This window comes from Thunnus thynnus, chromosome 5 (assembly GCF_963924715.1).
Source record: "Thunnus thynnus chromosome 5, fThuThy2.1, whole genome shotgun sequence".
Classification (NCBI taxonomy): Eukaryota; Metazoa; Chordata; class Actinopteri; order Scombriformes; family Scombridae; genus Thunnus; species Thunnus thynnus.
This window is the reverse complement of record NC_089521.1, coordinates 32,237,950-32,260,182: the sequence shown is the minus strand read 5'-3', so window position 1 is coordinate 32,260,182 and position 22,233 is coordinate 32,237,950. Positions and strand designations below refer to the sequence as shown.

The window sequence follows — 22,233 nt, the reverse complement described above, 5'->3', positions numbered from 1 at the left end:
ACTTTCCAATGTTTGACAAAAACCAAAATTTAGAGAAAAGTCTGAAAAATTAATTAAACTTTGTGTGGCAGAACTTTGTTTTTTCTTCTTTTCTTTACCCAGCTGATTTAACATATCAGTCATCGCGGCCAATTTTCTGTAAAACAAGCACTTTTACTCTTAATACTTTACGGCAAGGCAAATTTATTTGTATCGCAGTGTAGGAATTTGGGCACCCAAATATCTTTATGATTTTATGGGGGAATTATGAATTATTATTGTGCACAACTCCAACATGAAATTATTCGTCCGGTGACATAACTCATATTAGACCAGATATAATAATATGGAAATAGTCCTCCTTGTTGGACACACAAGAGAGGTCAATTAGAATTATGAGTGTTATTAATCTTAATTATGATTTTGCAAGGGTCTCATAGGTCTTTTAAGGTTAAGTGACTGAGATGTAAGCACAAGAAAACACAAACAAGTTCACCTTAGTTACATGCACATTTATTACTAACACTACAGCTACAAGTACTAAACACTACAACAACATCAACTCATGACTCCAGATTCAGAAGATGCTCTGAGTCACATCTTCAGACTAGCAAACTGCAAGCTTTCCACCGGCATGGCAGAAAGCAAGAAGAACCAGCAAGCAGCATCAAGCAGCCTTAAAGAGCCGCTTAAAAACAGCAAAACAGCAAAAGAGCAGACAGCCCAAAAACAGCACAGAGTCTCAGATAAGACACTGTTTTAAAGTTACAGTCTGCCCGCCCAGAAGGTGCCTCCTGGCCAATCCCAGGGTTGCAGAGTTCTGGAGGAGCAAAGTCAGTCCCGCCCCTGTCCAAGGACAGGCAGGTACAATTCCTGAATATGGTTACTCCATTAAACAAAGTATTTACAGTTTAACAGTTGCATGATTCCTAATTTTGCAATTTTGATAGTAACTATAGCATTCTGACAGTGAAAAAAGTAGAATGATACTAAACATGATAGTGTTATCATGGATGATGGGATTATGTTAATGGTACATGTCCTGGGTCCTAGCTTAAAGGCAGTGGAATAAAAGTCTAACCAAAGTACATAACAACACACATATGATATACACACATATCAACATACAACAATAATTGTCCTTAGACAAAAATCTAAAACTAATCCATGGGTTTTACAGTCCTCTGGTCTTTGGTCTGACTGCCAACGGCGGGGGTCCATGCCATTTGAGTGTGTGTGTGTGTGTGCGAATGGGCATGGCATATAGTGCAGCATGTCTTGTGCCTTATGCCGGTCTGCCCAGTGATCAGTTCTTGGGTTGATCACTCAAGTCCTGAAAATCAAAATCCACAGTGGGGTTAAAGTTTGGTGCCAGTTCGTCTCTGTGTGTGACTGGCTCTTAAGTGGGGGTTGTTTATCAAAATGGTGTTCTCAATTGTGTGTGAATTGATCTTCCTATCTTGCTGGCTCTTGTAGCTTGAAAGATCAGAGATGGTTTGGGTCAGTGGTCTGGTTTGGTGACCATGCAGGAGATGGGGGCGGTTCCTTATCTGATCCTTTCTGTTTGCAGGAGGTTGTTTAGATGGTCTGGTTCTGGCTCTCACTTTATGAACCAGCAATCCTTGGGTGTGGAAGAAAGAGCTGGTCTGTTGTTTGAGGCCTGTGCTGTCTGCCTTTGAATCATGCGGGGACTTTATCCTACAGCACATTTCAACAACAAGACAATTCAAAGTGCTTCACATAAAACATGAAAGACATCAAGAGAGAATACAAAAGCAACACAAGGCAATGTAAAGTGACATTTAAATACAATTAAAATGTTTTAAATTGGGAAAAAATAAGATAAAATCGAATAAGACAGATAAAACAGGAGAATAAAAGTTACAGTGCAGTGTAAGATATTAACCCTCAAATTTGATTTAATAATAGGCAGTGAAACAGAAGTGGATGGAATAAGTGAATTTAGCTGATAATATTTCTATACTTTTACTTAAATAAAGGATCTGACTAATTCTTCCACCACTGTTAACAATCAAGAACAAACTGTGACATGTCAATTTGAAAAGAATAGGGTTGATTTAGTTTGGGTAAATAATCCGACAGTAAAATAAAAATAAAACTGGGTCAAAACAACCTCTTGCGTGGATTTCTGGGTAACCCAGTTTTGTGTTGCTGCTATATTGACCTGATATTGAGTAATTTTTAGTGATTGATTTTAACATGAATCTGTTGTCTAAATGTCGTCCAGTGTTAGAAAAAAATCAAACATGCTGTGTGGTTTGTATGTGTGATAATATTTTAAATGTAAAAACATGAACTTTCTAAAGCAGAACCAGCATGAGCTCATATCACTCTTTGTGGTTTATAGAGGAGGATTTCATGCTAATCATGGGACTGAATATCCAGTCATTCTCCTGCGTTCCTTTACCCTCCGTCACCACCTCAATCTGCATATACACTCACACCTTGCCATCTGTTTGGAACGCATTATTACACCTCCTACATTTTTCTGTCTGAATTAAATGAACCTGATTTACACAGTTGCTTGTGTTAAACTTATATTTAAAAGCCTGTTTTACTGTCAGAAATGATGTTATCATGACAACCACATGAGACTGTGTAGTATCTGTGTGCTGTATGTGTCGGGCTGCTCTGGGTCAAACCCCAGAGCTGTTTTTGTGTCCCAGTCTGTTACTGATTACAGGTGAATCTCACCTGAAGGGTATTCCATCAATGTAGCTAGAGAAAGCTGTGCTTACTTGAAAAAGCCTGGCTAGAATTAATATCAACCTTCACTTGAGGCTCAAACCGTTCCACTAATGCAGCTTAGCTGTGTCTAGTCAACGCTAACTCTAGCCAGGCTTGAATAAGCTTGCGGTGTGTGTGTGCATGGAGGACATAAGCAGCCCAAAACAATCGATCGTCAAAAAGAAGATACTATGTTGGAAAAAGAAGGGAAAACTAGAGCGGTGTTCTTCTCAGCAGTGGAACAAACCCTACAGATGGAACTATATGAATATATATATGAATAATATGAACGAGTAAAGCAGGAAATGTTGGGTTTGCATCGGCGGTAGCTTAACACAACTCTGATACAGAAAGCCGGCCAATCAGAACAGAGTGGACTCAATTGGGAGGGGGGCCTTAAAGAAACAGGAGCTAAGACTACCTGTTAGAGACAGAGGCTGAACTGAGGGGCTGCATAAAGGGCCAGTATAAGATAAATAAGGAATTTTTTGAACTGTGAATCATGAAAATCTACTCTAGTGGAGCCCTGGAATAAAAATTTAGAACTGGAAATGAGAAGTTATTTTCACTTTTTTTCTGATCTTTGTTTGTTATGTCCTTTCTTGTTTTATTGAGTTGTTGTTGTGTTGATGATCAGTAAGCCCAGTGAACTCTTTGTGGAAGCCGATGGGGATCCAAATAGAAAAAGAAAGAATAGGTTTAGCTTTCTTTGATTATTATTTACATGGTCTGTGTTCTTTACTCTTTGTGTTGTAGCTCAGGAAACAGACAGTAAACCTTATTTACACAAACAACACTTTATTATTTGTCAGTGTTAACAGTGTCTAGTAGCAGGAGTCCACGATGCGCCTCATGCTCATGAACCTCATGCTGCCCATGCCCAGGTTCATGAAGGTCCTGTGCTCTCCAGGCCTCATGTACACCATCCTGCCTCTGAACTGGGGCTGCTCGAACATCAGCCAGTGTCCCTCCATCACGTTACAGGACATGCAGTTGGACATGCGGAAACGCTCCATGATGTCCTCGCAGTCGTCCATCAGCTCGGACATCTGGCCTCCGAAGTTCTCCCTCTCGTAGATCTTCATCCTGAAAGATCCACGGTGCTGCAACACATGGAGCCACTCATCAGTAATCAATAATCAGTCAGTGTCAGTAGAATGTATGAAGAGTTCTTGGGAGTTAATTTGGATCAGTCCTTATTTGTACCTAAATACATTACATGGCCAGAAGTATGTGGTGCTCTATATTTAGCTGAGACTGATCCATCTGAATATCTGACACTCAGAAAGGAAGACCGTGTTTCCCAAAATGTTGAGCTCTTTGTGAAGGTCAAAGCATAAGTGGACATTAAGTGCAGCTCTGTGACGGGATGTGAACTGATAAGTTGTCAACTATTTAATCAGTCTCCAAGTATTTTGATTATCAATTAATTGCTTGGAGTAATTTTTTAAGAAAAATATCCAAATTCTCTGATTCCACTTTCTCAAATACGAATATTTTCTGGTTTCTTTATTATTCTATGGTAGTAAACTGAATATCTTTCAGTTGTGGGCTGTTCATCGGGACAATACAAGTAATTTGATGACACAACCTTGGGCTTTGGAAACAGCAATCGACATTTTTCACCATTCTCTGACATTTTATACACCAAACAACTAATCGATTAATCGAGAAAATAATCAACAGATTAATTGATAATGAGAATAGTTGTTAGTTGCAGCTCTAAACTCTGGTCACCATGTATGAAAGTCATACATGCTACTTGTCGTTCCACCACTCCGACCTCCACGTCCTTACATTGTGAAAGTCATTGTCCAATGTGGCTGTAATTCCTCTGATACTGATTCAGTCACAGAAGAGTGAGAAACAAGACTGTCATTCGTCAGTGACGTTATAAAAACTACAAGATGAAGGACTACAGTCTGATTGGTCAGATGGGGTCTGAACTGATTCAGATTCATGAAGATGTCAGGGCTGTAATGTGGTTGGTTGTGTGGTTACCATGGGGATCATGCGGCAGGACCTGATGCAGTCGCTCATTCCCATCATGCTCATGTAGTCGGAGTACTCGCCCCTCCTCAGGAAGTACTGGTTGCCCATGAAGTTGGTGCGGTCATAGACCATGAAGCAGCCTCTCTCCACCCTGCAGGACTGACACCTGCTCAGGAAGGTGGACAGGTCGGGGCAGTCACTGTTGCACTCATAGGAACGACCCTGGAAGTTCCTCTCCTCGTAGAAGACGATCTGAGACAGAGACAGAAGAGTTGTTGTCTATACTGTATATATGAAAATAATCACTGGTCACAGCTTTACTCCATTACAAGTAAAAGTCCTGCATGAAAAATCCTATTTCAGTAAAAGTACAAAAGTATTATCAGCTTGATGTAGTTAAAGTATTGCAGTAAAAGTATTGGTTTGGTCCCTCTGACTGATATATTATTATATATGACATCATTAGACTATTGGTACTGAAGCATCAGTGTTAGAGCAGCATGTTACTGTTGTAGTTGCTGGAGGTCGAGCTAGTTTACACCACTTTATATACAGTTAGCTAGTTTAGTCCAGTGGTTCCCAAAAGAAAAGAAAGAAGAAAAAACAAAGTTCTGATACAAAGATCTGTTTTCAGTTTTTGGACTTTTTCTCTGATCTTTGATTTTTGCTGAAATATTGGATCATTTGAACATTTATTGAAATGAAAGCATGTGAGAAGTTTAGAGGGAAAAATCACTATTTGGTGGAGCTGTTAACAACTCATAGACATGTGAAATGTGACCCCGACTACACACTGCTTTTTGTAAGATGTCAAAAGCCAAAAAGGTTGGAAACCACTGGTTTCATCTTTAACAATGTGTTGTATTTTAAAAGCTTGTTATATTATCCATTGTGTCAAATCTTCATCTGAAAAGTAAAGCTGTCAAATAAATGTAGTGGAGTAGAAAGTACAAAATTTCCCTCTGAAATGTAGTGTAGTGAAAGTATAAAGTAGCATCAAATAGAAATACTCAAGTACTTCATAATTGTATTTTAGTACAGTACTTGAGTAAATGTACTTAATTACTTTCCTCCACTGTATAATAATCAATACATTATCAGCCTGATTGGGTGAGTATCAATACTGATCAGTCTCTCCTGTTATCTAGCTTCAGAGGTTGGAAAGTCATGTGACTTTCAGACTCAGAGATGTGTTTTCCAGCTGATCTCACTCCTATGTGAGTGTTTGTTTTTCAAAATAAAATGTAGAGAAGCAATGCATTCTGGGACTTACCTTGCTCCTCATGTTCATGTCGGTGGTGGACATGTTCGTGTACTGCCTGCCTGCTGTTGGTGTGCTTCATACCTGTCTGAGCTCACAGCTTTTATACACCTGAACATCAAGCTGCTTTGTGTTTCAGAGCACTGAGTCAGCAGAGACACACAAAGCACCATAGTACCAGTACAACACTGGGTTGACTTTGACCAGTAAAACGATGTGCATATTACATTCAGAAGATACACAAGTCATTCATCAGTGGTGGAATGTAAATAAGCACATTTACTCAAGTACTGTATTTATGTACAATATGTAGGTACTTGTACTTTACTTGAGTATCTTCATTTATGTTAATTTTTACTTCCACTCCACTACATTTCAGAGGGAAATATTGTATTTTCTCTTCCACTACTTTAATTTGACAGCTTTAGTTACTTTTCAGATGAAGATTTTACATTAAATAATATATGATAAGCTTATAAAATTTTAAAAAAATGTTAAAGATTAAACCAACATTTTTGGTTTGGCTTTGGTAAACCTTTTGGCTCGTAACCCCTGTGTGTACTATTGGCTCATTGTCATGTTACAGATGTTTGACTTGTTAGCAGTTCTACCAAATAAATAATTGTTTGAGGCCCAAAGGTCCAATGTTTGACAAAAACCAAAGTTTACAGAAAAGTCTGAAAAATTAACTAAACTTTGTGTGGCAGAACTTTGTTTTTTCTTCTTTCCTTTACCCAGCTGAATTAACATATCAGTCATAGTGGCCAATTTTCTGCAAAACAAACACTTTTACTCTTAATACTTTAAGACAAGGCAAATTTATTTGTATCACACATTTGAGCAACAAGGCAATTCAAAGTGCTTTACATAAAACACAAAAGGCACCAATCAAGAATATAAAAGCAACACAAGGCAATGTAAAAAAGACATTTAAATACAATTAAAATGTTTTAAATTGGGAAAAAATAAGCTAAAATCGAATAAGACAGATAAAACAGGAGAATAAAAGTTACAGTGCAGTGTAAGATATTAACCCTCAAATTTGGTTTAATAATAAACTTATATTTAAAGGCATGTTCAACTGTCAGAAATGATGTTATTATGACAACCACATGAGACTGTGTAGTAACTGTGTGCTGTATGTGTCAGGCTGCTCTTGATTAATCTCCAGAGCTGCTTTTGTGTCCCAGTCTGTCACTGATTACAGGTGAGTCTCACCTTATGGGTATTTCATCAACGCAGCTAAAGGAGGCTGGAGGCTCAAGTCGTTCCATTAACGCAACTTAGCCATGTCTAGTCAATGCTAACTCCAGCCAGGCTTGAATAAGCTTGCACTGTGCGTGTGCACAGAGGATATAAGCAGCTCAGAACAATCGATTGTCGAAAAGAAGATACTATGTCGGATAAAGAAGGGAAAACTAGAGTGGTGTTCTTCTCAGCAGCGTAACAAACCCTGCTGATGGAACTATATGAAGAAAATAATGGAGTCATCACCAAAAAGTTCAATACTGCCACAATTAACAAGGTGAGGGAGATGGCCTGCCTCAAAATTTTGAACAGATTAAAATCTTAAATTATTCAGTCTTATATGTGTGTTGACATTATTGATCCTCCCACAACCACCCCCTTACTCTCCCTTGATTGATTCCTTAAGGGGCACAGTGGACGTTTCGCCTAGGGCACCAAACGGCACTTTGCTAACAGTTATATGTCTTGTGTAAATCATCTTTTACATAAATACTAATATATTTCATATTCTTGTACTGTAAATTATTTTATACAGCATATATACAAACACTTTCTCTCCCTGCTTATTACATTATAGTGTTTATAAACTGTTTCTATGCTGCTTATTGATGTTGAATGATAAACAGAATCACATGAATCTCACTAAAATGAGACAGCAGCTACTGAACATCTGCTAAGATAGTTAGCATTAACATAAGTTTAGCATGACTGGACTTAAAGAGGACCTATTATGTGTTTCCTTATTTTCAGTCATATATATAATGCTACATTGTCAGATGTTCATATTAAACGTGGCCAAAGTGTCAAATAATGAGGTAAACGTATGTAGAAATAATCCCTGTGAGCAAAAAGCACCAACTTCAGACTGCTCTGAACACTCAGTTCCAACAGTTTTTTCTACTTTCAGCCCAAACAGACGCCGACTGATGACAGATTTCTTTACATGGTCATCTGCTCCATGCACAGCTTGCCAGTTCGCTGCTCCACTCCACAAACATTATGGCGTTTCTCCATTGTTTTGGGGGTAGTCACACCGAGCCATGACTCCATTACACATCAGGGCAAAGTAAAATAAGTAATTTACTTGTTGGAGGTGTGCTGGGCATCTGCAGCTTTTCATCAAAGATCATTATCACTGTTGCTGTTTCTGCCTGTACTATTCCTCCCTGCATTATTTCTAACTGATCCGCTCAACAAAGAGCTTTGAATATCTCCACATGTTGTTGTGTCAACTGGTTTTTAGCTCCACTAACAAAGCTCTGCTAATTCAGTGAGGAACATGTTTCATTTCCTGTAAATTCTTTACAATAAAAGTCTCATATTATTTAGTCATTTAAAAGCTTTTAATATGAAGCAGTACAGCAGGAAACATGGGGTTTGCATCAGCGGTAACTTAACACAACTCTGATACAGAAAGCTGGCCAATCAGAACAGAGTGGGCTCATTGGAAAGGGGGTCTTAAAGAGACAAGAGCTAAGACTACCTGTTAGAGACAGAGGCTGAACTGAGGGGCTGCATAAAGGGCCAGTATAAGATAAATAAGGAGTATTTTTGAACTGTGAATCATGAAAATCCACTCTAGTCGAGTCCCTGAATAAAAATTTAGAGCTGGAAATCAACACATTAGGTACCCTTTAAAGCTGCTGCTTCATTCAGGGATGTGGAATAACACTTTTACATTAAAGATAATGTAGAAAAATCAATAAGTAGATTCAAACTTAGTTCAGATGTTACTTTTACTTCTTGGAAACCTTTTAATTTTCTTTTCTTTTTTTGGCTTTTATATTGACACTTTTGTTTTTGTTTTTATTGTTTGTGTCTGTTGTCTTCATTATTATATGTCCAGTTATTTTCATTTCTTTTCTGATCTTTGTTTTGTCCTTTCTTGTTTTATTGAGATTGTTTTTATTCTCAAGTCTTTGTTTGGAACTCAAGAAGCCCAGTGATCACTTTGTGGAAGCTAATGAGGATCCAAATAAAAAAGAAAGAATAGGTTTAGCTTTCTTTGGTTAGTATTTACATAATTTAATTAACTTAAATAACTTTAATTTGATAATTTCTGTTCTTTACTCTTTGTGTTGTGGCTCAAGAAACAGACAGTAAACATTATTATTTACACAAACAGCACTTTATTATTTCTCAGTGTTAACAGTGTCTAGTAGCAGGAGTCCAGGATGCGCCTCATGCTCATGAACCTCATGCTGCCCATGCCCAGGTTCATGAAGGTCCTGTGCTCTCCAGGCCTCATGTACACCATCCTGCCTCTGAACTGGGGCTGCTCGAACATCAGCCAGTGTCCCTCCATCACGTTACAGGACATGCAGTTGGACATGCGGAAACGCTCCATGATGTCCTCGCAGTCGTCCATCAGCTCGGACATCTGGCCTGCGAAGTTCTCCCTCTCGTAGATCTTCATCCTGAAAGATCCACGGTGCTGCAACACATGGAGTCACTCATCAGTAATCAACAAACAGTCAGTATCAGTTGAACACATGAGGAGTTCTTGGGAGTTAATTTAGATCAGTCCTTATTTGTACCTAAATACATTACATGGCCAGAAGTATGTGGACGCCTGATCAATGTACACACTATGGGTTTAGGTTAAAGGACAGGTTCAAAATTAGAAGATCCCTTCATAATGCAATTACAATGTAAGTGATGGGGGACAAAATCCACAGTCCTCCTTCTGTATTTAAAAGTTTATATGAAGCTAATGTGAAGCTTCAGTCATTCAAATTACATATTTATGACATATTTCCTGACAAACTTCAGAACTCACAATCACATAAGCAAAACATGTTTTTCCTCCGAATGCTGAAGAATAAACTTTACTGTTACACCTGGTTGGACTTACCCTGCCAGCCTTTTTAAAATCCTCTCTTTTTACATTATCCGCTCATGGTCACTTAATTACAGGATGATTGGACATTTTTTGTTGAGTAAATTTGTCCGCTTTCTTATTTGTTTGTGGTTTTAGGCGCAGAACGATCAGTTTTTACATTTTAGTTTTTGTACGGATTAAACAATTGACATATAACATGTTAATCAGTGAACTTCACAGGTACTGGATTTTGTTAACTTTGGACAGAGCCAGGCTAGCTGTTCCCCGGTTTCCAGTCTTTATGCTAAGCTTGGAGTAATTTTTTAAGAAAAATATCCAAATTTTCTGATTCCAGCTTCTCAAATATGAATATTTTCTGGTTTCTTTATTATTCTTTGATAGTAAACTGAATATACTTCAGTTGTGGATTGTTCATCAGGACAATACAAGGTATTTGAGGACGCCACCTTGGGCTTTGGAAACAGCGATTGACATTTTTCACCATTCTCTGACATTTTATAGACCAAACAACTAATTGATTAATCAAGAAAATAACTGACAGATTAATTGATAATGAGAATAGTTGTTAGTTGCAGCTCTAAACTCTTGTCACTGTGTATGAAAGTCAGACGTGCTACTCGTCCTTCCACCACTCCGACCTCCACGTCCTTACATTGTGAAAGTCTTACTGTCAGTCAGTCTGTAATGTGATTGGTTGTGTGGTTACCATGGGGATCATGCGGCAGGACCTGATGCAGTCGCTCATTCCCATCATGCTCATGTAGTCGGAGTACTCGCCCCTCCTCAGGAAGTACTGGTTGCCCATGAAGTTGGTGCGGTCATAGACCATGAAGCAGCCTCTCTCCACCCTGCAGGACTGACACCTGCTCAGGAAGGTGGACAGGTCGGGGCAGTCACTGTTGCACTCATAGGAACGACCCTGGAAGTTCCTCTCCTCGTAGAAAACGATCTGAGACAGAGACAGAAGAGTCGTTGTCTATACTGTATATATGAAAATAATCACTGGTCACAGCTTTACTTCATTACAAGTAAAAGTCCTGCATGAAAAATCCTACTTAAGTAAAAGTACATAAGTATTATCAGCTTGATGTAGTTAAAGTATTGCAGTAAAAGTATTGGTTTGGTCTGACTGATATATTATTATATATGACATCATTAGATTATTAATACTGAAGCATCAGAGTGAAAGCAGCATGTTACTGTAGTTGCTGGAGGTCGAGCTAGTTTGAACTACACACTGCTTTTTGTAAGACATCAACAGCCCAAAAGGTTGGAAACCACTGGTTTCATCTTTAACAATGTGTTGTGTTTTAAAAGCTTGTTATTTTATCCATTGTGTCAAATCTTCATCTGAAAAGTATCTAAAGCTGTCAAATAAATGTAGTGGAGTACAAAGTATAATATTTCCCTCTGAAATGTTGTGGAGTGGAAGTATAAAGTAGCATCACATGGAAATACTCAAGTACTTCATAATTGTACTGAAGTACACTACTTGAGTAAATGTACTTAATTACTTACCACCACTGTGTAATAATCAATACATTATCAGCCTGATCAGGTGAGTATCAATACTGATCAATCTCTACTGTTATCTAGCTTCAGAGGTTGGAAAGTCATGTGACTCTCAGAATCAGAGATGTGTGTTTTCCAGCTGATCTCACTCCTGTGTGTGTGTTTGTTTTTCAAAATAAAATGTAGAGAAACAATGCATTCTGGGACTTACCTTGCTCTTCATGTTCATATCGGTGGTGGACATGTTCATGTGCTGTTGGTGTGTCGTTGGTGTGCTTCATACCTGTTTGAGCTCACAGCTTTTATACACCTGAGCAACGAGCTGCTTTGTGTTTCAGAGCACTGAGTCAGCAGAGACACACAAAGCCTCTTTGAAAGGGTTAACAATGACTGTGTGAGGCCTTCAGCATCAGCAGCATTTTGTTCACCTGTTTAGCCCCCGCTGACATCATCACTGACAAACAGCACACCTGTCTGACCCTTTAAATTACCAGTGATATTCTGTATCATGCTGCTCTTCATTAAAACCCCTCTGACAAAACAATCTCACAATAAAGGTCCATGTAGCTTTCAGTCATATCACAAGGTCTTCCTCAGCAGATGAAAGAGTTTTCCTGGCAATTTGTTGACTAATTTTTTAATGATTGAGTTCTGCTGTCAGGATGATGTATGTTCATAAGTACAGTTCATAAGTTTTTAGTTGACTAATCAAGTAATCAAGTAAACAGGATGGATACGAATACAAAATTCAATACCACTCTCTGATAAGCAGTGTTATAAAGTAACTAAGTACACTTACTTCATCACTGTACTTAAGAAAATTTTTGAGGTATTTGTACTTTAATTCAGTATTTCCATTGATGCTACTTTATACTTCCACTCCACTACATTTCAGAGGGAAATATTGTACTTTCTACTCCACTACATTTATTTGACAGCTTTAGTTACTTTTCAGATGAAGATTTGACAAAATGGATAATATAACAAGCTTTTAAAATACAACACATTGTTAAAGATGAAACCAGTGGTTTTCAACCTTTTTGGCTTTTGACGTCTTACAAAAAGCAGTGTGTAGTCGGGGTCACATTTCACATGTCTATGAGTTGTTAACAGCTCCACCAAATAGTGAATTTTCCCTCTAAATTTCTCACATAGTTTCATTTCAATAAATGTTCAAATGATCCAATATTTCACCACCATATTGAACCAGTGGACTAAACTAGCTAACTGTATATAAAGTAGTTGAAACTAGCTCCACCTCCAGCAGCTACAACAGTAACACGCTGCTCTAACACTGATGCTTCAGTATTAATAATCTAATTATGTCATATTTATAACTGCAGACTTTAATTATTGTCATCAATGAATTATTAAATATAACTGCAGACCTGATGAGTTTATTAGAAAGTGTGACATATTTAACAATTAAGTAATGATTCATAGTCATTTATGAATCTAATGAATAATTTATGATGATTTATGATGGTCTAATTGATCATTTCTTCAGGGACATACACAGCATTTTGCAGCCTGTTCAAAAACCTCTTTGAAAAAATGATTTATAATTGTGGTAATACTAGACCGGTACTATTACAGATGTTTTACTTAATCCCTCTGAAACATCCAATGTGCTATTTTGCTCTTTTGTCTTCTAACTTCACCCAAAAGAAGATTTAGTAATAAGTTCTTGGGTGTTGTAAATTGTAATTAATTGCTTAATAGTCACAGTCACTGATAAGTCATCAGGTCTGCAGATTTATTTAATGAGTCATTAATGAAAATAATTAAAGTATGCAATTATAAATGTTAATAAATTGTTGGAGGTGTCTTCCTAAAGAATAACATGGTGGTATTGAAAGGAAACACTTTTCAGAACCTGGCAACCCCAAAATTATGCTTATTAAGGGCTTATTAATGAACAAAACTACTAACCCTTAATTAAGCCATTAATTAATGCTTAATGCATTAATTTTTGCTATACTCATTAAACGGTGTTGTGTTTCCAGCAGGTGGAGCTGTTTCTACTGTCAGTTTACTGTAATGAGAGCAGGTCAGTTATCTGTCAGAGCTTCAATGCTCTCATTCATAAAAATCACAAAGATTAACTTTATAGCTGTCACAGTTAAATAATGATTATTATTTTTTATTTGGAATATATTATATATAGGAATAACATCCAAAGAAGTGTTACCTTTGTGACATCCCTCTGGCTTTGCCATGGCCCATAGGTTTGTGTCTTGCCCCGGGCTGCTCTGTGATTGTGTTTTTCCCTTCAGGTCCAGGTAGGCGGAGAATCAATTAATGTGATTTGCCAATCCATCCAGAATGCATTTAGGATCAGCCATCCCCATTCCTTCCTCTCTCACTCCATTGTTGGCTCTCCCCCTGACACCACATGTTTTGTTGAACTTTTCTTCAGTTTACACGCTACAACACTACACATTCACACATCCACTCACCAACACTACTGACCTAATGACTGACCACTTCACACGTTAGATTAATATTTTGTTGTAATTTCTTTAAGAATAAATATGATTGATTGATTTTTGAGTACAACCGTTGTATTGTTGGGTTTTTTTTGTCATGGCCTATGAGCCGGGTCATAACACCTTTCATGTATTAATTACACATTTTATTTAATATGATTTCTTAAGACTACACTGTAAAATATAACTTCTTGTTTCAACTTAAAAATATGAACAAAAAGCCTGCCTCAAAATTTTAGGCTAAGTCAACAAATACAAAAAGTTCTTCTAACACCTCCAAAAGTTATCTTGACTAAATGTTGCATGTTGAATAAACACTTGTTGTTGTTTGGTGGCTTGAAATCTCTTAATTGATTTGATTTATTGAACAGGACAGTGTGCAGTATTAAGCATAAATGATGCACTGCACCGGAGTTAGCTTGAAGCTAATTTGCATCCGTAGTCCATTATTATTTATTGAACTGGTCAGGTAGTTTGATATTGTGAATCTAATTCAGGCTCATTTTGGTTTTCATTTACATTTCCTTCATTTTAAAGAGTCTATTTTTCATTTGACACTAAGAACTTGGAGCTTTGGTTGCTGCTTTTGCTCTGTAGAGTCAGTACAAAGACAACACGCAAAGCTGCGGAAACGTCTTAACTGTCACAGGAAGAGAGACAGAAGTCAGCCAGAGGATTCAACTGTAGCCCAGTACAGAAAACTGTTAGCAGAGGATGACCTTTATAAAGTCAATTTGGAAGTCCAGATTTAGATGAGGTGCCAAAAGGATGCTCAGTTTATTTGGCTCCACATGAGCATTTATAAGCTCTTAATAAGAATAATTTTGGGGTTGCCAGGTTGTGAAAAATCCTTCCTTTCAATACCACCATATTATTCTTTAGGAAGACACCTCCAATGTTCATCCACTTACCTTCTGGAAAGAGCTGCAGGGCATCACAACCAACATCCATTTATTAACAACTTATTAACATTTATAACTGCAGTTTAATTATTTTCATTAATGACTCATTGAATATAACTGCAGATGTGATGACTTAGAAAATGTGAAACATTTAACCCTTTATAATCATTAATAACTGCAGACCTGATGACTTATCAGTGACTGTGACCATTAAGTCACCAGATAAAAAGGGTGAGCAGATAAATCTGAGGGGTCGTGAGATGATTAATGGGAGAGGAAAGAAGAAAAGAAAAAAAAGTTCTGATAAATCTGTTTTCAGTGTTTGGACCTTTTCTCTAATCTTTGATTTTTGGTGAAATATTGGATCATTTGAACATTTATTGAAATGAAAGCATGTGAGAAGTTTAAAGAGGAAAAATCACTATTTGGTGGAGCTGTTAACAACTCATAGACATGTGAAATGTGACCCCGACCACAAATATTCATCTGAAAGTAACTAAAGCTGTCAAATAAATTTAGTGGAGTAGAAAGTACAATATTTCCCTTCGACATGTAGTAGAGTATATAAGTATGTGATCTTTTAGTTTTTTCAACGTCACTGTTTGACTCTGTGAATCAGTGTCAGAGGAATTACAGCCCCATTGGACGATTTTGGAACTCATGATTTATGTCTTTTAAAGTAAGACTTTCACAATATAAGGACGTGGAGGTCGGAGTGGTGGAAGGACGAGTAACACATCTGACTATCATTCACGGTGACCAGAGTTTAGAGCTGCAACTAACAACTATTCTCATTAATGTGTTGATTAGTTTCTCTATTAATCGATTAGTTGTCTGGTCTATAAAATGTCAGAGAATGGTGAGAAATGATCACTGTTTCCCAAAGCCCAATAAAGCTGTCAGTCACATTCACACTCTGAACTGTTGTCTTAAAACGTACAAACTTTTACCAACACTCAGCTGACTCTCTCTCTCTCTGTCTCTGTTTACACAGATAAAGAATGACAATATAGTAAAACACAGTTGCAATAATAAGTGTTAATTGCTGAAAAATAATGTATATTAATAAACATTTAAAAATGTCTTTTTCTTTATCTGCTTATAACTACATTATAGTGTGTTATAAACCATTTATAACTGTTTATTTACTATTATTAATGATAAAAAGGGGACTTAAAGTGTTACTGCTGAGCAGAAATATGAAAAATGTTATTTTTAAAACATTAAACATTAAAATGGAGCTCAGATACAAAACAAGACATCTTAAGTAAAAAAAAGACACTTTTTTTCAGAAATAAACTGATTTTACAAATCAAGTGAAGTCAGAAAATTAAACCTGAAAATATCCAAAAGTTTTTTTTAAATGAGAGAAAACCAACATGACTTTATTTATAGTTTATAACACAGTATAATGTTTATATAAATATAAATATATAAATTAAAAATGTACATATAAAACAAATATAAACATAATGTTTATTGGCGTGAAGAGAACAGGCCGATATATGTTTTTAATATGTTAAAATCTTTTATTTGTTTTATTTATTTTACAGTTTTTCCTTGATTGCTAAGACACATTTCTTGAAATTATGCTCCATTTCCCAAAACTCTAAACACAAATGCATAACTGCACACTCATCTTCACAAACTTCAAACATCCATGTTGAAACCAAACTCTCCACTCAAAACCATGTAGTCTTACATCTAAACCAAACTTTGCCTTCAGTCATCACACAAACACCATCAAATACACAAACACATACTACAAAACAGCCATTACACACTGGTGAGATCAACTCAAAACACTACTGTAAAAACCTGTTACCGTGATGAATGATGACACTTATGGTTCCCCCCAGAACAACCTCTTTACATGATGAACACAATATAAAGACACAACACATATAGATTTACAAAATGTTTAATTCCTCAATGTAAAATAAGTAAAATAAACTGAAATATCAGTGTAATTGAAAAAAAGTATCCAAAACATAACAAAGCAAACAACAAATTGAGGTCTTTACTTTAGATTACTATATAAAGAAACTGTAGACGCACATTCTTTTATCAGAAATGCAAGTTTATTTGTGTAAATTCATTGACAGTATATAATAAAGTCTTTTTTAAGACAGAAGGTTTTAATTTTGTTTTTAAGACAATACTGCCACCTACTGGACTTTTTATATTTTTGTTTTTATTTATTTTTTATATACTGTACTTTGTCAACTTTGTCTCAGTGCTGTACATGAATTTGAAGAAATGGATATAGTATAATTTAAAAGTAAAAGGTCCACAGATAACAATGAAATTGATATGGCTTTACAAAAAAAAAAAATATTGAGAGTGTGGTTAAACCTCTGACATATATTTGCAATCTTTCCTTTAAAACAGGGACATTTCCTGATCAAATGAAACTTGCTCAAGTGTTTCCTTTGTATAAAACTGGTGATAAACATTTATTTTCTAATTACAGACCAGCTGCACTGCCTCTTGAGTTTTCAAAGATACTGGAAAAATGATGTGTTAGAAGATTGGACAATTTTATTGAGAAGTATAATATTTAGAGGGATAATCTATATGGTTTTAGAGCTAATCATTCTACTGGGTTAGCATTAATGAAACTTGTGGAAGAATTAGCTACAGCAATAGACAAGAAGGAAAATATAGTGGGATTTTTTTTTTTATAGATTTAAAGAAAGCTTTTGACACTATTGATCACAAAATTTTATTACATAAAATGTATAAATATGGCATCAGAGGAGTAGCTCACTCATGGCTTACTTCCTGCTTGAATAACAGATGGCAGCATGTTTCAACAGACAACACTGTTTCTGAATCTTTGAAAGTAAACTGTGGTGTCACACAGGGTTCAGTTCTTGGCCCAAAATTATTTATATTGTATTTAAACGATCTCTGTAAAGTGTTCACGTGGTTCAAAAATATCTTGTTTGCAGATGATACTAACTTTTTTGTTCTGGGATGAATTTAAATGGTATTTTGAGAATAGTGGAGAGAGAAATGAAAATAGTTAAGAAATAGTTTGATGTAAACAAGTTGTCTGTAATTGCAAGCAAAACAAAGTTCATCATTTTTGGAAACCCTGCCATAAATACAGAAGTTAAGTTAAGGATAAATGAAGAAGAAATGGAAAAAGTATATGAAACAAAATTTCTCTGTGTTATACTTGATCATCGATTATGTTGGAAAACGCATATCAGTCATGTAAAATCAAAAATATCAAAGTCAATATCAATACTATATAAGACTTTAAGGATCTGTTAAATCAGCATGTGTTGAATGTTTTATATTGCTCAATTATTGTTCCATACATCACCTATGGCTTAGAAATATGGGGAATGCATACAAAACCTATAAACCCACACCAGTTTTCATCTTACAAAAAGGAGCCATAAGAATTCTCTCTAAATCGGATCATAAAGAATCAACTAATGGCCTGTTCACAAAACTACAGATATCAAAATTAAAATATTCAGTTGATTATAAGATTGGACAAATAATGTATAAAGTGTATAATAATTTGTTACCATGTAATATTCTAAATATGTTTGTAAAGAGACAGCAAATATGAACTTAAATGAATATTTATGTTTAAAAAATTAAGGACAAAGACGAATATAAAAAATACATACGTATAAATGTATGAAACAATCTTGAGGATGAATTAAAAATGTGTAGTGCAATTCAGAAATTTAAAAGACTGTTTAAAAGTGGGGTGATGAATAAATATAAGACACTTGTTTGATATCCCATCATAACCTGTTTGATAAATGACATCTTGTGATATGGTATTGTCGACTGTATCCAAGTGTGTGACAATGAGAGGTTGTAAATGTAAGGACATGTGTAGCCATGTGTAAATTCTGAGATGTTTTCTCGTAATTATGACTTACCATCTAATAATTACAAGAAAACATCTCCAAATTTATTTTTCTTTGGTGAATGCAATGTGCTTCCATAATATAGCCTATTTAAGCCCAGTAAAACAAAATGATTGTGTTTGGCCTCATTGCTGAACGCCGGGAAGGGGTCTAAGGAAAGGGGTCAGCAGCCACCTACTCTGGGGGTACCCATTATCACCAAGCAGGTGACATCCAGGGGGTACAATATTGTTTTCAAACAGCATGTTGAGCCCACTCTCACTGAGAACTCTCAAGTCATGGGTAGGCTAGATCAAGGCCAATTGGCAACAACATTGAGAATCATGTAACTGGCATCAAAAACCACTTTGGTGTTGATGCTATAGTAACGCTTGCCATTGATGTATCAATCTTCATCCATGTGTGGGGCAATGAGCCGATGAGCTGCATAAAAGCAACTTGTTTTTGAAAAGTCTGGCGTGCAATGTTTTTATGATATGAGGTGCCATAAGTGCCCAGAGGTTTGAGGGATAGTTCTGATAGTAGGCTGTGATGGACCCAAATCATTGCTGTTACACTGCTGCATTTTTCCTGTTGCCAAGAAGCGTAAAGTGGCAATTACCTTCATCTTTGCATACAATCGTACTGTAGATGGAGAGATACCATAACACACAAGGTCTGTCACATAACATATACCATCTCTGTCTAATCAGTATCTTTTGATTATGTTGACATCGGGTGTTTGCAAAACATCCCTCCTTTCCCTAAATGTGCATGCTTGACGTTGTTTCAATGCAGCCATCTTCTGGTAACTACTAACAGGTTAGGACACCTTTAAAGCCCTCCTAAATATATTCCAAGGTATGAATACTTTTATGTCATAGGAATATTGATAACATGCTCCTATTCCTAGGTGTAAAAGTAGGACCAAATTTGCATCACTCTGAGAATTTTTGGGTAGTTAGGACTAATTTCCTACTCTGAGATGCTATGGGCCCAGGAAACATAAAACTGTGTCCATAAGCAAACTGGGTTTCTTTAATGTGAGCTTCCTTCAGACGGTCAGACCACCACTGAGCTTCAACTTTGCAAAGTTGCAAACTTCAGTATCTTGTTGATGCAGAAGTTATCAAGTGTCCATCTAAATCATGTCCAGACAGATTCCCAGTGACATCCTCTCTGTATGGATATTATAGAAAATAAAATAGGACACTACAAAATATCATTGTCACAGTTATGCAGGCAAGTGGACCTAAATAAAGAAACAACTAGCAGGAAACAGGAACTGAAGAAAATAATAATTTATTTACCAGACTCTGGTTACAGGCAGACAAAGACAAAACAGAACTGGCTGACTTGAAACACAAGGAGCAAAAACTAACAGCTGCAAACACCAGGATACATCGACGACAATGGTCTTTCTCAGCCTTGGCATTGATTCTACAAGTCTCTGGAACTCTTCTGGAGGGATGAACACCATTCTTCCAAAAGATATTCCCTCATTTGGTGTTTTGATGATGATGGTGGAGAGCGCTATCTAACACGTCAGTCCAAAATCTCCCATAGGTGTTCAATTGGGTTGAGATCTGGTGACTGCGAAGGCCATAGCATATGATTCACATCAATTTCACACTCGTCAAACCATTCAGTGACCCCTTGTGTCTTGTCAATTGAGGCATTGTCATCCTGGAAGGGACCACTCCCATCAGGATAGAAATGTTTCATCATAGGATAAAGGTGATAACTCAGAACAACTTTGTATTGATTTGCAGTGACCCTTCCTCTAAGGGGACAAGTGGACCCAAACCATGCCAGCAAAATGCCCCTAAAGGCAACAGAGGCACCAGATCCCCTCATTGTAGGGGTCAAGCATTCAGGCCTGTACCGGTTTTTCCTTTAATTTGTTACTCGTCCGTACATATATACATACACTTTCTCTTCCTGCTTATTACATTATAGTGTTTATTAACTGTTTCTATGCTGCTTATTGATGTTGAATGATGCACAGAATCACATGAATTTCACTCAAAAGAGACAGCAGCTACTGAGCATCTGCTAAGATAGTTAGCATTAGCATGAGTTTAGCATGACTGGAATTAAAGGGAACCTATTATGCTTTTCCTTATTTTCATTCATATATATAATGTTACAATGTCAGATGTTCATATTAAACATGGCCAAAGTGTCATATAATGAAGTAAACATATGTAGACGTAATCCCTCTGAGCAAAAAGCACCAGCTTCAGACTGCTCTGAACGCTCAGTTCCAACATTTTTTTCTACTTTCCGCCGGAGCCGATGTCGACTCATGATGGATTTTTTTATATGGTCATCCGCTCCAGGCACAGCGCGCCAGTTCGCTGCGCCACTCTGCTAACATTATGGCATTTTTCCATTGTTTTGGGGGTAGTCACGCTGAGCCATGGCTCCATCACACAGCAGGGCAAAGTAAAATAAGTAGTTGACATGTTGGAGGTGTGCTGATTGTCTGCAGCTCTTCATCAAACATCATTATCACTGTGCTGGTTCTGCTTGTACTATTCGTCCCTGCATTATTTCGAACAGATCCACTGAACATAGAGCTCCAAATATCTCCATTAATTGTTGTGTCAACTAGTTTTTAGTGTCACTAACGAAGCTCTGCTAATTCAGTGAGGAACACGTTTCATTTCATTTCATTTCATTTCAGGAAATGTTGGGTTTTCATCAGTGGTAACTTACAAGACAAGAATGTTAAGGTTGGACAACTCTGCAAAACCCTGGATTCTGTTCAATGCCAACATTTTCAAAAAATGATTTCTTTACTCTATGTGCTCATAGTAACTACGGTCTGGCTAATGTTGGTTAAAGATGAGCCTAGACTTAATAAAAACACAAACATTAACTCTAAGACATTGAGGACACAGTGGAGGAGGATGAAGATGATGATCAAAATAATGAATGTCTGTTGTTCTGTATGAAACAGAGACAGAGAGACACATTAGTTTGATTAATTAAAACCTGTCCACATTTTTGACTATTCAGATGTTAAATCAGTCAGTAGTTGAGTTGCATTGTGGGTTATATAGGCGCCAAGTTTTGACAATGAAGAATGTGTGGAATAAAAAAGATATCTCTACTTGAGCTGCATTGATTTTCATCATTTTTATATAAAAAAAACAAAAAACTGTCCATCTTGAATCTGATGATGTTACAGGAATGACATAATACATCTATGGAGGAGAGTCAACTGAATATCTTCATTATGTCTTAACATTTTTTTCATTTCCATAATGTGTAAAATAGCTATGTACTGCTACTATGATTGTCATTATTAACCAAGGTTTTAGTATCTGTACAGATGTGTTGTTTCACACTGAAGCTCAGTCCTCATCAGTATGTC

At 36.6% G+C, this 22,233-nt stretch overlaps 2 protein-coding genes across 2 annotated transcripts; both read right to left on the bottom strand.

The window, feature by feature from the left end:
* Positions 1-3,504: 3,504 nt before the first annotated feature.
* On the bottom strand, positions 3,505-6,086 carry LOC137183606 (gamma-crystallin M2-like). The gene is made up of 3 exons (XM_067590781.1): positions 5,993-6,086; positions 4,729-4,971; positions 3,505-3,830 (listed from the first exon to the last, which is right to left on the bottom strand). Exons 1-3 carry the CDS (start codon positions 6,023-6,025, stop codon positions 3,552-3,554), a joined length of 555 nt encoding a protein of 184 aa, XP_067446882.1. The 5' UTR covers positions 6,026-6,086; the 3' UTR covers positions 3,505-3,551.
* A 3,248-nt stretch (positions 6,087-9,334) lies between these two features.
* LOC137183605 (gamma-crystallin M2-like) lies at positions 9,335-11,870 on the bottom strand. The gene is made up of 3 exons (XM_067590780.1): positions 11,794-11,870; positions 10,777-11,019; positions 9,335-9,662 (listed from the first exon to the last, which is right to left on the bottom strand). Exons 1-3 carry the CDS (start codon positions 11,830-11,832, stop codon positions 9,384-9,386), a joined length of 561 nt encoding a protein of 186 aa, XP_067446881.1. The 5' UTR covers positions 11,833-11,870; the 3' UTR covers positions 9,335-9,383.
* Between the last annotated feature and the right edge of the window lie 10,363 nt (positions 11,871-22,233).

Bases quoted from the DNA above. Each gene is read 5' to 3' on its own strand.
- LOC137183606 (XM_067590781.1), bottom strand. From the start codon at position 6,025: ATGTCCACCACCGACATGAACATGAGGAGCAAG. The intron at 4,972-5,992 runs GTAAGTCCCAGA...TCTCTGTCTCAG, and splicing joins ACATGAACATGAGGAGCAAG to ATCGTCTTCTACGAGGAGAG. The intron at 3,831-4,728 runs GTAACCACACAA...CATGTGTTGCAG, and splicing joins CCTGCCGCATGATCCCCATG to CACCGTGGATCTTTCAGGAT.
- LOC137183605 (XM_067590780.1), bottom strand. From the start codon at position 11,832: ATGAACATGTCCACCACCGATATGAACATGAAGAGCAAG. The intron at 11,020-11,793 runs GTAAGTCCCAGA...TCTCTGTCTCAG, and splicing joins ATATGAACATGAAGAGCAAG to ATCGTTTTCTACGAGGAGAG. The intron at 9,663-10,776 runs GTAACCACACAA...CATGTGTTGCAG, and splicing joins CCTGCCGCATGATCCCCATG to CACCGTGGATCTTTCAGGAT.